The 13,519-nt window shown below is 37.2% G+C and overlaps 1 protein-coding gene across 1 annotated transcript in view; it reads left to right on the top strand.

The window, feature by feature from the left end:
* LOC136876853 (WD repeat-containing protein 54) overlaps positions 1-13,519 on the top strand; it is a 240,518-nt gene that overhangs the window by 68,606 nt on the left and 158,393 nt on the right. Inside the window, exon 2 of the mRNA XM_067150611.2 lies at positions 9,174-9,354. Within this exon, the coding sequence (XP_067006712.2) occupies positions 9,174-9,354 (181 nt within the window). The remainder of the gene's footprint in view (positions 1-9,173; positions 9,355-13,519) is intronic.

The raw sequence follows: 13,519 nt of genomic DNA, 5'->3' as shown, positions 1-13,519 counted from the left end.
AAAAGTCTAGGTATATTTCTGCAAGGATCCCCGAGGCTGGAGAACCCATAGCCAAACCATCTTGTTGATAAATTATAATGTCAAAGATGAAGAAGTTGTTAGTAACTACTAATTTTAAGAGGATCATAAAATCATTAATTTCAAGTTTGCTTAAGCAACTATATGTATTTAAGTTATTTTCAATAATAGGAAATAATTTTTTGATATTAATACTGGGATACATATTGACAATATCGAAAGAGTGTAGAGAATGGTGTGGTTGGATTTTAAAGTTATTTAATTTCTCAACTAGTTCTATGGTGTTTTTTACAGACTTATTTGATAAAAATTTGTAATTATTCTTAAGAAATTTATGAATGAATTGTGTTAATTTGTAAAGTGGGCTGGGTCTGTAATTAATAATTGGTCGAATAGGGACGTCAGTCTTATGAATTTTAGGGAGAGATTTAGCGGTTGGTAGGCCTGGATTCATGCTTAATAATTTTGTTTTTTCATGTTCAGTAAATAAGAAAGAAGAGTTCTTAAGGGTTTGTTTTAGGAGACGTTGAATTTGTTGGGTAGGATCTTTCTTTGTAATAGAAAAGGAATTATTACTGAAGAAATTTTTGGTTTTCTCGATATAATCAACTTTATTCATTATTACTGTAGTGTTACCTTTGTCAGCTTTTGTGATAATGAGGTTCTGGTCTTTAATTTTCTTTTTAAGGTTAAGAATGTGTTTACATTCAACGAAGGGAACAGTGTTGCTATTATCATTAGATGTGTAAATCTTATTAAGTTTCCTTTTTACATCAAGTCTAATTTCGTCCTGTAGTTCTAAAGGCATTTTTTTGATAGCTAATTCAGATTCAGTGATTGTATTAAAAACACTGTTATTTTTATTTAAGTTAGGCCAGTTATGTTTAGGGCCTTTTGATAGGATTAAGTTATCATTATCATCTAGGATTGTTTTGGATAAGTTTACAACAGGGGGGTGAAACTTACTAATTATATTGTCATGATTTTTTGGTTCATTAGGTAATTTAGTAAAAGGTTTCCTTGTCGTAGAGATATTTTTGAGATTATTAAGTTTTCTGTCTAGAGTTGATTGCTTTTTGGAAAGTGTGAAGAATAATTTATCGTCTATATGGGATTGAAATAAGTCCCATTGAGCACTTGATAGTAGGCGAGTTGCTTCGAGGTGAGATTCGTAAAGACGAATGTTTAGGAAAGATTTCTTCCTATAAAGGAATTTAATTTCATTGGTTAACCAAATCTTGTTAACTTTCTTTTGTGTTCTTGAACAATCATAAGAATTGCGATGTCTAAAACTGGTAGGTTTTAGAAAATTGGGGGTTAAATTTTGCGCGATACACTGTTTGAGAAAATTAATATCCTTGCCTAGCTTAGCAATCTTGATTTTAAGGCTTAAGTAGTTATAGGCTTTAGATTTTGCTTGGTAAGCATTATCATTTAAAATTAAAAACTTCATGATAGTTCCGTATTGAATAGAGAAAATAAGATGTACAATATTATAGGGAAGGATCCACCTTTCAATACTCCGTAGTAAAAAGTAGTTACAACCTGTTTAATGGGACCGGTTTCAACACATTTAGAGTGTCATCATCAGCCAATTAGCGAAGATCTTAAAATAACTAACATATTGAACACAGGCAAAATATTAACATTGTATCACATCGTGGCAATTCAGTTAATGTTCAAAACACAATAATCACAGTCAAGAGAGTAAACAGAACATCACTATCTTGCGCCAAAAACAAATATATTTGAAGTTCATAAGCAGATCAAGTATGCACTTATGTAAAGTCGTTGCTAGGCAGGTCTTGTAGGCATTTGTTTCTCCGGCCGAAGAGTAAAAGGTGACGTGAATGAAGTCTTAGGGAAACAGTGTAGGATTTAATTTCGTCAAAATCAAAGTGGATATATAGGTTTTAAAATAATTTAAAATGTTAAAAAAGAATAAAGCCAGATAAAAATATATTAAAAATGGGAAGAAATGCAATCTGAAGTCGAAGAAATTGAAGAAAGGAAGCAATGCAAGGAGATGGGATCTAGACAAGTTGAAAGAAAAGAGTGTGAGGGATTGTTTCAAGGAACATGTTGCAGAAGGACTAAATGATAAGGCTGAAGGAAACACTATAGAGAATAAATGGACAGTCGTAAAAAATTAGGTCAGTAGGGCTGTTGACGAAATGTTAGGAAGGAAGAAAGGGAAGGAAAGGAAAAGAAAGAATCAATGGATAATTCAGGAGATATTAGACCTGATTGATGAACGACGAAAATACAAGAATGCAAGAAATGAAGAGGACAGAAAAGAATACAGGTGATGAGAAATGCAAGGATGTTGGAGGTTGTATGATCCTAGGAGAGGTAGATGCTGCATACAGGAAAGACAACGAAACTTTGGAAAAAGGAAATCTTTGTGTATGAATATTAAGAAATTAGATGGAAAAACCACTTCTAGGGAAAGAAGACAAAGCAGAAAGATGGCAGGAAATTATCCAATAGTTAGACATTATATAGGATTTTGAGCTTATGCCATGTCAAGAAAATAAGGTGAATTTCTTTTCGTTTCACAGAGAACTTAGCTCTGTGTCTTCAGAAGAAAATCTTACTGTTCACGAGAAAGGCTTCTGAGACAATGAGGTTTGAATTTAGACGTTATAATAGAAGTGGAAGTGGTACATTAATTCGTCACCAGATGGCTCACTGGATGCGGTACAGCGCTAGCATTCAAAGCAGAAGCTGATGGAATCATGAGATTCAGTCTGAGAGGGTCACATAACATAACATAACATAACATCTTATAAAATTGTAGAAAACTATTTTAATCATCCTAGTCTATACTATATATTTTACGTCTAAGATGAAACTTCACACACAAACAGATATGTTTCAACCCGGCATTGGGTCATCCTCAGTAAGACGTATAATGAATTAAAAACATAGGAAATACAAAATTAAATGTTAGTGAAAATGTTTTTAAAAAGCATGATGAAAGTTAAAGAACTGTGAAATGTTAATCATTAAAACAGTCTTGAGCTAAGCCAACAGTATACAGATATCAGTTGAACCACACCAAAGGACAACAAAAACATTGAAACAGAAAGACCTCCAGCTCAAGACTATTTTAACAATCAACATTTTACAATATTTTAACTTTCATCATGCTTTTTAAAAATATTTTTAACTAACATTTCATTTTGTGTTTCCTATGTTTTTAATTAATTATACAGTGGAACCTTGATTCTCCGATTTTGGAGGGATCACGGGGGGAAAAAAAAAAACTACAACACAGGAAAACGGAAAATCCAGGAACGAATGAACCATCAACAATTTGGTTAAACATCACAAAAATGAAATGTAACTTACAATCTTACAAACACTCCTAGACCAAACTAAAGCAAACTACAGCCCCAATGGGCCTTTCACCTACCAAGCGACCACTGCTTGGTCTGAAGGCCTGCAGAATACGAGGTGACGCATGGTCAGTGTGACGAATCCTCTCGGCCGTTATTCCTGGCTCTCTAGACCGGGATTGCCATCTCACCATTAAATAGCTCCTAAATGAAAGGTAATCGTAGAATGAGTGAACCTGGAACCACCCTTCATATCCAGGTAAAAATGCCTGACCTGGCCAGGAATCGAACCCGGGCCCTTCAGGTAAAAGACAGGTGAATTAGACTGCGGGGCCGGCTTCAAACCCTAATTACTGGTACGCGACTTAAAATTCTCAAAACTTTACATTCAGTTTTACGGGGAAAACTTTGTCAGTTTCCTCTGAAAACTTCTTTCAGTTCAGCAACTTTGATCAACCAAACTCTTCAAAAAATCGAATACCCATAACGCCAAGCCAAACAACATTGATCATTGATCTGCATTGAACTGAGAACCACAATGCTAAAAAGAGAGAGGTTCCACCTATTCTATACAAAAAATTAATGTCACAACATGTTTAATATGGTTTGGGACCGGTTTCGACACAAATCTATGTCATCATCAACAACATGGCAACAAGTCAACACATAAAAAAACATTAAAGGGTAACTGTAACACTTATGACACTTTCTTGAAGAAATTAATAATCAAAGTTCATGTAGCACTTTTCATTGAAGATAATTTTTTGTACAGATCATAAGCAGTGTGATGTTCTTGAGCACTCTTGCTGTAGATCTTGTGGTTAAAAAGGGATGCAGCATAATTTGCAATTGCTGTTAAATACAAAAGCGCCCAACATGATGGCGAAATCCCATTTTTTTTTTAAATCTTCCATGGTAATTTGGTATACTGTTCGTAGTCAGTTTATGGAAATCTTGTACCACGTGAATTAGGCCTACATCGACTTTTAAAGCTTATGTTGAACTCAAGAATATGGTTTCAAATGTAAGTATCGATCTTCAAGTTCTCGAATGCATTATATTCAATTCTGCCTGTCACTAATTACAATCAAATTGGAAAGAGAAAAGATATCATTAACACTTCCGAAATTACGGTTATTCGCGACCTTGACTCGGCTGGAAAGCCGCTCGCTGTACTGCGAAATTATACAAACTTTTTAAATGTACGGTAACATGTGCAAATAAAACTACAGCAGTTTTTATAACATTTTAACACAAAAACGTGTAATTCCCAGTCTTGTATTAGGACCAAAACAGTAATAGGCTATCGCAAAGCCTCCCATGGCTTTATGTACAGGTTGTAATGTGCAACATCTGTTCTGGTCTCGATAACATAATCGTATACGATAATATTAAAATACTAAATTTGTGTTACGGTACTTAAGAAGAAGCAGTTTTGATTCCTGCCTGAAAGCCCAGTGACTATACAGTGCCCTGAGGGAAGTGTCGAAAACCCGTTTGGCGATACACTTGAAAAAAAGTAAAAAAATAAACATCTAACCCTGGACATAATGTAGACGTTTTGCAAGTACTTATGAACATTTGACGAAACTTGTTCCGTCTTCTTGTAGATCTGTCGAAATGCGCTCTGTCTCCTTCCAATTGTTATAGACACTCTACTTTATGATTTCCAAGGATTCTCTAAACAATACCACCCAAATTTTTTTTTTTTCCCCTCTTTTCAATTGTTTTTTCAAGTCAGCTGTTTTCCAAGAATTCAACAGTAACACAATTACTCATTCAATTTTACTGAATTGCGTTGTATGTATCTATATATACGTACTTAATTTCCCGCAACCGAGGCAAATACTGGATCTTCAGGATATTCTCCATTCTACTTTGGCGTTCGAGACTACAGCGCATGACCTTGAGTGTGCCGCACTGATCACCGGGAACTGGCAGTTTGCTTCTATAAATCTATTCGTCTTCGACTTCAACATATTGATAGATCTTCATGTGTTGTTCGATAGTGTTGTGACTTTGTGCCTGACGGTGTGTAAAAACTGACCCATTTGACCGTTCTCCGCTGTTCATAAACATTGTGAGACTTTAGCTATCATTGCGTGTGCCGTACCACGATTCATAAAATTACGCACTGTTTTCTTTTAAGTGACTCACAGTTTCTACCCCCATCATCATTTTATATTGCCTCTTATACCGATCCAGAGTTCACTTAATCTTTTTCTTTTTCATATGCATTGTTTTTCATGTTTTTAATGTTTTGATTGGCTGATGATGACCTGGACTATGGTCGAAACCGGTCCCAATTCTAATTACTATTAAATAAGAATGTAATCACTACATTTCTTTCTCTTATGTATTGAATAGGTTAAACCTCTTTTTCAATTATTCAATTTTAACATACCACCCGAATACGATGCTAAGATGGTCCCTTATGCAAGTTCACCACCGATTGCTTTTCCAGTATGGTACAGTACTTTCTCAAATTACCGCAATGACGGGACGTTAACACCAAATCCGTAAGTATGCCGTAGCCGTCCTTTCGTGAGATACAGTTTCTTGAAAAACGCGTGATCAAGGATTTAGCGTTGATGGGGCCGAAATTTCTGGATGGTTGATCGGGGAAATTGTTTCTTCAAGTAATGGATAATGCGGGATTTTTACAATTTGATTTAATTAGGATGCTCGTGGGACCATGTAATTTGAACTTTTTTTTTGCTAGTTGCTTTACGTCGTACCGACACAGATACGTCTTATGGTGACGATGGGACAGGAAAGGGCTAGGAGTGGGAAGGAAGCGACCGTGGCCTTAATTAAGGTACAGCCCCAGCATTTGCCTGGTGTGAAAATGGGAAACCACGGAAAACCATTTTCAGGGCTGCCGACAGTGGGGTTCGAACCCACTATCTTCCGATTACTGGATACTGGTCGCACTTAAACGACTGCAACTATCGAGCTCGGTGTAATTTGAACAAATAATACGGTAAAACGTAGTTTCCAGGAATGTATAATCGGTGTTCTACTGTACATGTCTTACTGAGGATGGCCCAATGCCGGGTTGAAACCTGTCTATTTATGTGTAAAGTTTCGTCTTAATTGGACATGAAATATATAGTATTGACCAGGAGGATTAAAATAGTTTTGTACAATTTTGTAAAAAATTTAACCATCAATACAGATTTAACATGAAATTCATAGTCCGTAACAGAACAGAACAGAACAGAAGTACGCGCATATGAAAGTATGTCATTGACACAAGCCTGCAATGAAACATCTGGTGATGAAGAACGAACGAATTTGAAAAACACCGAAACGAAATAACAGTAGTGAAAGGTCAGGGAAGGGAACTACCTAGGTAAATCCTTAATGGCTGGCAACCACATATTACTTAATTGATAGCCAGTGTCCCTGTTGAAATTGTTAGGATTTCTACGTATTTCCACAGCTTCCTGTATAATCCTGGACCTGCAGTGTCTAGTGTGGATAAGAGCTCGAGCATCTTGAAACACGACATCATGACCCAACGATAGAGCGTGCTCAGCTATTGCTAATTTGTCTGGCTGGTTGAGACAAATATTTCGTTGACGTTCCTTGATACGAGTACCAATGGACCGGGATGTTTGGCCAATGTATACCTTATTGCAAGTACAGGGAATTTCGTATACTCCAGGATGTAGATGTGGGGACAATTTGTCCCATACTGTGAGTAGTTTTAGTGATGGTGCCAAGCATGGTTTTTATATTGTGTTTGCGGAAGGCCTTGGCAATTGTAGCAGCAATCAGGGAAACACGAGGTCCATAAAAACGACAGTTCTCGTCGGCCAACAAACTCTCGGGGCTTGTCACCAATGTGTTAAAAAGGAGAACATCGTCAAATGACACTGGAGTACTCACAAATCATGGAACACTTTGAAGCAATTTCTATTGGCATTAAGACACAAGAACATTAACATCCTGAGCATTTGACCCGGCATTTCACATTGGGAAGGCTTTCCACCTTCAGGGATCTCAGGCATGTGCTTTGCCTTTCTCTTTCTCAGGCTGACTTGAGGAAGAGGCGTAACTGCCTTTATCTTTTGGTATATAGTTTTGTCCACATGTTCATGTTCTTCTTCACTCTCTGTGTCTTGACTGTCAGATTTCATCATAAATAAGTCATGACCAATATAACTTATAAAATCTCTGATAGTTTCAGTTTCTCCCACTAATTTGGGAGTTGGAGCTGAAGATAATGCTCAAAAACCCTGAATCTCACCCATTATCCCTCTAAGACCACATCATCATCATCATCATCATCATCTGATAAGCCAGACAATATACCTGTCACACAAATCTGAAATAATGGAAATGTATAATTTAAATTGGAGCTCAGTTACACTTCACACTGTGAATGGGTTTCAAAGTAAAACAGAAGTAATAGTTAAAACAAATAGAGGTAATATATTTAAAAATCGAAGTGATGCACATTCAGAGGTAACCCATGCATTAAAATACATTAAAAAATCTACTTAATTTCCCTCCGGTGTGAATACTTAGGGCAATTAGCGGCAGCCAAGGCCACTGGTGGAAAGAAATTAATGGTTCCTGCAGAGTGCCGCTTGGAGACATCTATGAGATTCATGGAGAACTAGAAGCAGCCGGCTGCATTGCTTGGTTGGGGGAACGTTTGTAACCTATAGGTTACGAGCGGTCACGTCTTTATGCTTCCTTCTTCCAGATCCAGTTCCTAAAACATTCCATTTCCCAAGTCCTTGAAGGTTTCTGTGATTTCCCTGTTCTTTCTCTTCTAGTCTTGCTTATTTTTACCCGTGTCACGGATCATTGCCAGTGGAGACCTGCAGAACCAGCTGCCAAGGCAAGGTGGAGGAGAATGTGGTGACTGCATTGTGGACTGTATTTCTAGTCACGTGTTTCCACCTCCTTAGTGATGTCACTACTGCACTCTCTAGTCATACATAATGTGCTAACATTTTGCAGAGAAATAAGAAGACTAGAGGTTTAATTTTCCCTCTTAGTAAAGCAAGGTCACAGGCAGCAAAAGTAAGTAAAAGTCAGAGGGCACAAGTTGAAAGCCCAGAGAAACGATGATTTCATCACCAGAAAATTGATCTTGATGAATTTGGGAAGTCTTTGGTTTGTAGATGGAATCTTATGAAATTTATGGAGTTCAACTGTCCAGAAATTTCTTAATTCAGAGAGAGAGAAAGCCCCCATGGCTGCACGCTGGCCTCTCGCCGCTGGGTTCCCTGGTTCAAATCCCGGTCACTCACTCCATGTGGGATTTGTGCTGGACAAAGTGGAGGCGGGACAGGTTTTTCTCCAGGTACTCTGGTTTTCCCTGTCATCTTTCATTCCAGCAACACTCTCCACTATCATTTCATTCCGTCTGTCATTCATTCATCATTGCCCCAGAGGAGTGCAACAGGCTTTGGCAGCCGGCACAATTCCCATCCTCACTGCTAGATGGGGGCTTCATTCATTCCATTCCTGACCCGATCTCATGACTGGAAATGGGCTGTGGATTTTCAGAGAAAGAGAAATTTAATTTCCCTGTAACAAAACTGTAATTGTGAGAATGTAAAAGGGAATAAGAAAGAGTTATTTCTACAAACTGTATTAGATACCTTCTATGAAATTACAGATTCTTCAGACTGATTGCATTTATTAGTGTCCAAAAAAAGATTATGTCTTGAGGTGGCTGAGTAGTCCCCTCTTTGCCTGCATGACACAAGAAAAGAGCAATGATTCCTGAAGCGGGTAATACCAATATATTTTGTGTGTTCCAAGTAATGTGATGGGACTATCTCCTTGCAGATCAAGTGGTGTTCTGTCCATAAGGAACAACTGTTGCTGGTGACTTCTTCTCTGGGCTTTCAAGTCTTTGATGATATGGGTCGTAACTGTTGGTTCACGCACGCATGTCTCGACTCTACAGAGAAAGCAGGGAAGTTTGCCCGAGGTATAGCTCTCATTGGAGACGGGACGGTGTGTGTAGGTATGTATGTACTGCAGAGTTTGCACTATTCTCTGGATTGAGGGTCATTCAAATGAAAAAGAGCCTAAAGAATTGATATCATAAGTTAAACCTTTGTTTATTGACGGGACTATAAAAATTGCTGAAATTACACGTTACTCGTACGACCTCTTTAGAAGTAATGAGTGATGGCAGCATATAGTTGGAGAACTGCTCAAATGCTAAATGAATACCTGTATGTAGCATTGTAAAATTGTGGTGTCAGGTAGGTACCTGAGATAATATAAGTACCTATCAGTGCCAACTGCAAAGTATTATTTAGCTTTATTTCAGCAGTTGAGTGTTTAGATGTAGATATAGACGAGCATTTGTACCCGTTCTTTGTGCGGGAATTTGAAATGGATTACGTGTTTCCTTCATGAATTTATGCAAAGTAACATGGCTCCATTGACACGTTTAATATGACGTGTTAAACTGACATTTTTCTACGAAACGTGAAGCACGACGAAGCTGAACAAATAATACCAATATAATGGTCCGTTATTGGACATTATAAATTTTCCAGCTAACTCATTCTTGGTTGCCTGCGTTTCGCCCTCGTGTGCTGAGTTGGGCTCGTCACTTGGGACTTAGCACACCACCCAAGTCGCAAGGCTAGTGCATACCGTGGAGGCCACGGCATCAATTTTTGGAAATGAGACATAGTGCATTGGCACTGCTGGTGGCTTCAGGTAGCCTATGCAGTGGCCTCCACGGTATGCACCAGCCTTGCATCTTGGGTGGTGTGCTAAGTCCCAACTGACGAGCCTAACTTAGCACACGAGGGCGAAACGCAGGCAACCAAGAATGAGTTAGCTGGAAAATTTATAATGTCCAATAACGGACCATTATATTGGTATTATAAATTTACTCATTCAGGACAAATATTTTAAGTTCCCTATGGGAATCAACATCTATATCAAGCTGAACAAAGTCGAGAGAGAATGATTTCCAAATTTATTGTACAGTACGCTTCCTGGTCTGAAGTTGTGCTAAATTCTTCCTGCATTCTAGGTTGCATATTGTATCTCTGACCTTTTACAAATATACAAGTATGTATTAATCTTCCTATACAGTACATCAGTATCATCTTAGAAGGTGAGTGTTAATTAATTAGACATGTTTCAGCTCGCTCCGAGTCATCTTCAGTAAAGACACTTAATTAAAATTATATTAAGGTTAAAATTCCAAGTGTGAAATTTTAAATTAAAATGTTTGCTTAATGTTCATGTCGATCCAGCTCGGCACGTTATCTTGTGTGTTAAGATTCCCACCGTTGCAAGGCATCGCCTCTTGTCGTTAAACAAAAGTTCTATTATTTGTTGTCCAAATGCCTCTGGAGTGGATCGGAGACGATAACTACAGATCATGTGTTTATGTTCTTCCCGTGAGTGGAACCATGGACATTTTTAAAAGCTAATGAGAAAACATATAAATAAACATCAGAGCTTGCATTTTGTTACCCACTCGACCGTTGTGTGACTGTTGCTCTCGACTTCCGTGTTCTTACCGGTGAAACCTGGATATTGATATCAGAAGGGAGTGGTACGGAGACACAGGGCGTGACTTGTGAGAATCTTATGTGCTGTGGGCGCATTCTCATTACAATATTGTTCACAGATGATTGAATAAATGTTTCCCACAGCATGTTTCTCTTTTCATTTATCTCATTTAAATCACCTGCCGGGTTCTTATACTTGTATCGATTGATATTAATGTATATCTAACGATCAAAGAAATATTAAGCCACTAATTGATACTTGTATTTGCCTTTGGCAGTTTCCATAAATAGTATATATTTTGACTGCTTTGCAGTCATTGTCAGCTATATTTACAAAAGCTTAGGTATAAATAAGGTAAATGTATGCACAATATATGTTAACATGTTAGCCTTGAAAATTTCTCATGGGAAACTTAAAAAAAAATTGTCTATTGGGAGGAGGGGGGGGGAGGAGGATTGAGGTGGGCGGGGGTTGGGGGGAATGTTTAAAAAGTGATTAATAACTTGTCCATAACTAAAATATTGTTAAAAGATTCTCTTCTTCCATTAAGAACATACAAATGTCTTTTAAGTGTCTTTTTTAGCTTCTGCTTGGAAACGTATTTGACAAGCACTGATTAACTATTCACCAAATAACTACTGTACTTATGTTATTGAAGTATAATTAAAACTTATACTTAGCTAGAATATTAATAAAAACATATGTCAGCCTCCAGTCGAGGAATTAAAATCTTCTTTTTAAGTCCCATTCATATTGTGCTTGAAGGCTTGTGGAAAGCTGATTAACTTGCTTTGCTTATTGCCAAAGGTAGATTCTTAGAACGCCCTTGCAGCTCAATGTTGGGATGTGTTTAGAAGTTATTATGTCCATAGACCATATAATTGGGCAGCTTATAACACGATCTGTAACCGGCAGAAAATAAGTGAAAATAATTAAAACATTTTTTCGAAAGTGTTGCATTTAGAATTATCTCTTAGGAAAAAAAAAGAGGGTAGTGTTCTGAAAAATCCTAACTTTCCCCTGTCTGGATTCACATCTTTACTTCCCACCATCTTGAGTGTGGGTCTGTGTCCTCCGTCCTCGATCTGGTATAGTAGCAACGTGTTATAGACTGCTCGGCGGGGAGAGGGGAGACATCGGTCGTTTCTCGAGAGGAGGGGGGTGCTAACTGTCACTTAGAGACGTCATAGTTGTTCGTTTTATTTGCTAAGCTTGTTTTCTACCTTTCTAATACTTCCATATAAATTCACCAACATTAAACAGGACCTTGAAATTATTAACAGGATAAACAAGTAAGACTTATGAATAATTTAGAAAACATTACATCCTTCTTGATAAGTTAACAAATAAGGATTGGAATTTAAATGATACGAACAAACAAAGAAACCCTCTATATGAACATATAATTAGATATATGGAGAGAGGACGAGAGTAATATTTTGCGACTCTTTGTATTATCTCTTACTTCTACTTTATTTTGCGTTCTCATACGTGGCTTTTTATTTTCACTTTTAGATCCTAGCTATACTTGTGTTCCTCATGAAGAAATGCGACGTATTTTTCAAAAGATCACTCTGTTTCCAGAAGCATGGCAAATAGAACAACATCTAACTGTATTCACAATTTTTAAGTATTTCCTCCAGCCAACCAATAGTGTATTAAATACGGCTGGACCCACACTTACAGCGAAGTTCGTCCAAGTTTTGAATCTATGTACATTTTTAACACAGATTTCCATTGCATTTGTTGATTGTATTTTACCTCAAATTTATTATGTATCACTGTTTTCTGTGTAACCGCTAACTTCTTGGTTACACAATTAACATCAAATAATAATAATAATAATAATAAAGTTATGAACACAGTGAAATACACTTAAGTTTCAACAGAAGCGTTACGTAAACAAGAAGTTGGGAAACATGACAACTACAGAATGGATGTGGAAAGAGGCATGAAACCCTGCGAGGTAAATGGAAGAAACTGTAGAGGGTAATTACTCTTGAATAACAGTTATTGATTTTAAAAAGAAACAAAGCAAAACTCATAATACAAAGGACAAACAAAATCTCAAAGATATTTATAAAGTAAATTTAAATGTTAACGTCTGCAGACATGCGCAAAGCACCAAAGAAATTTTAATATCAACTTTAAAAAGAAGTATCCAACGATACATGACGATTTAAATGAGGGCCAATCCCAATCAACACAAGGTAGTAAAAAAAGGCCCTAACACAGAGGCACAGAAAGCTTGCATCACTGCCGGTACCTAAAACGCTTCCCGTAATGAGCATACACTACATACAGTAGTACAGCAGGCAAACCCGAGGAATAAGTAAATTACATATTACTTACAATGTAGTATTAAAAACATTTTTTGTCCGTATTGACTCAAGATTTTACAATGCCTGGTAAAGCTAAAGGTTCCATCTGTTCAATACATTATCATAATGGTCTGTTTAGAACATCACATATTTAACTTATTGTAAAATACATCTTTGGGACCGGTTTTGGCAATCCACTATGCCATCATCAGCCATTGAGAAAGCAAACATTATGTATTCACGGGATGATTATGTGAATATGGTACTACTTTATGGAGAAGCAAGGCAAAATGCACGGGAAGCCAGACGCTTGTATCAAGAACG

Source organism: Anabrus simplex, chromosome 7, assembly GCF_040414725.1.
Source record: "Anabrus simplex isolate iqAnaSimp1 chromosome 7, ASM4041472v1, whole genome shotgun sequence".
In the NCBI taxonomy this organism is placed as follows: Eukaryota; Metazoa; Arthropoda; class Insecta; order Orthoptera; family Tettigoniidae; genus Anabrus; species Anabrus simplex.
Note: the sequence above shows the minus strand (reverse complement) of the source record. Positions and strands in the feature narration are given on the sequence as shown.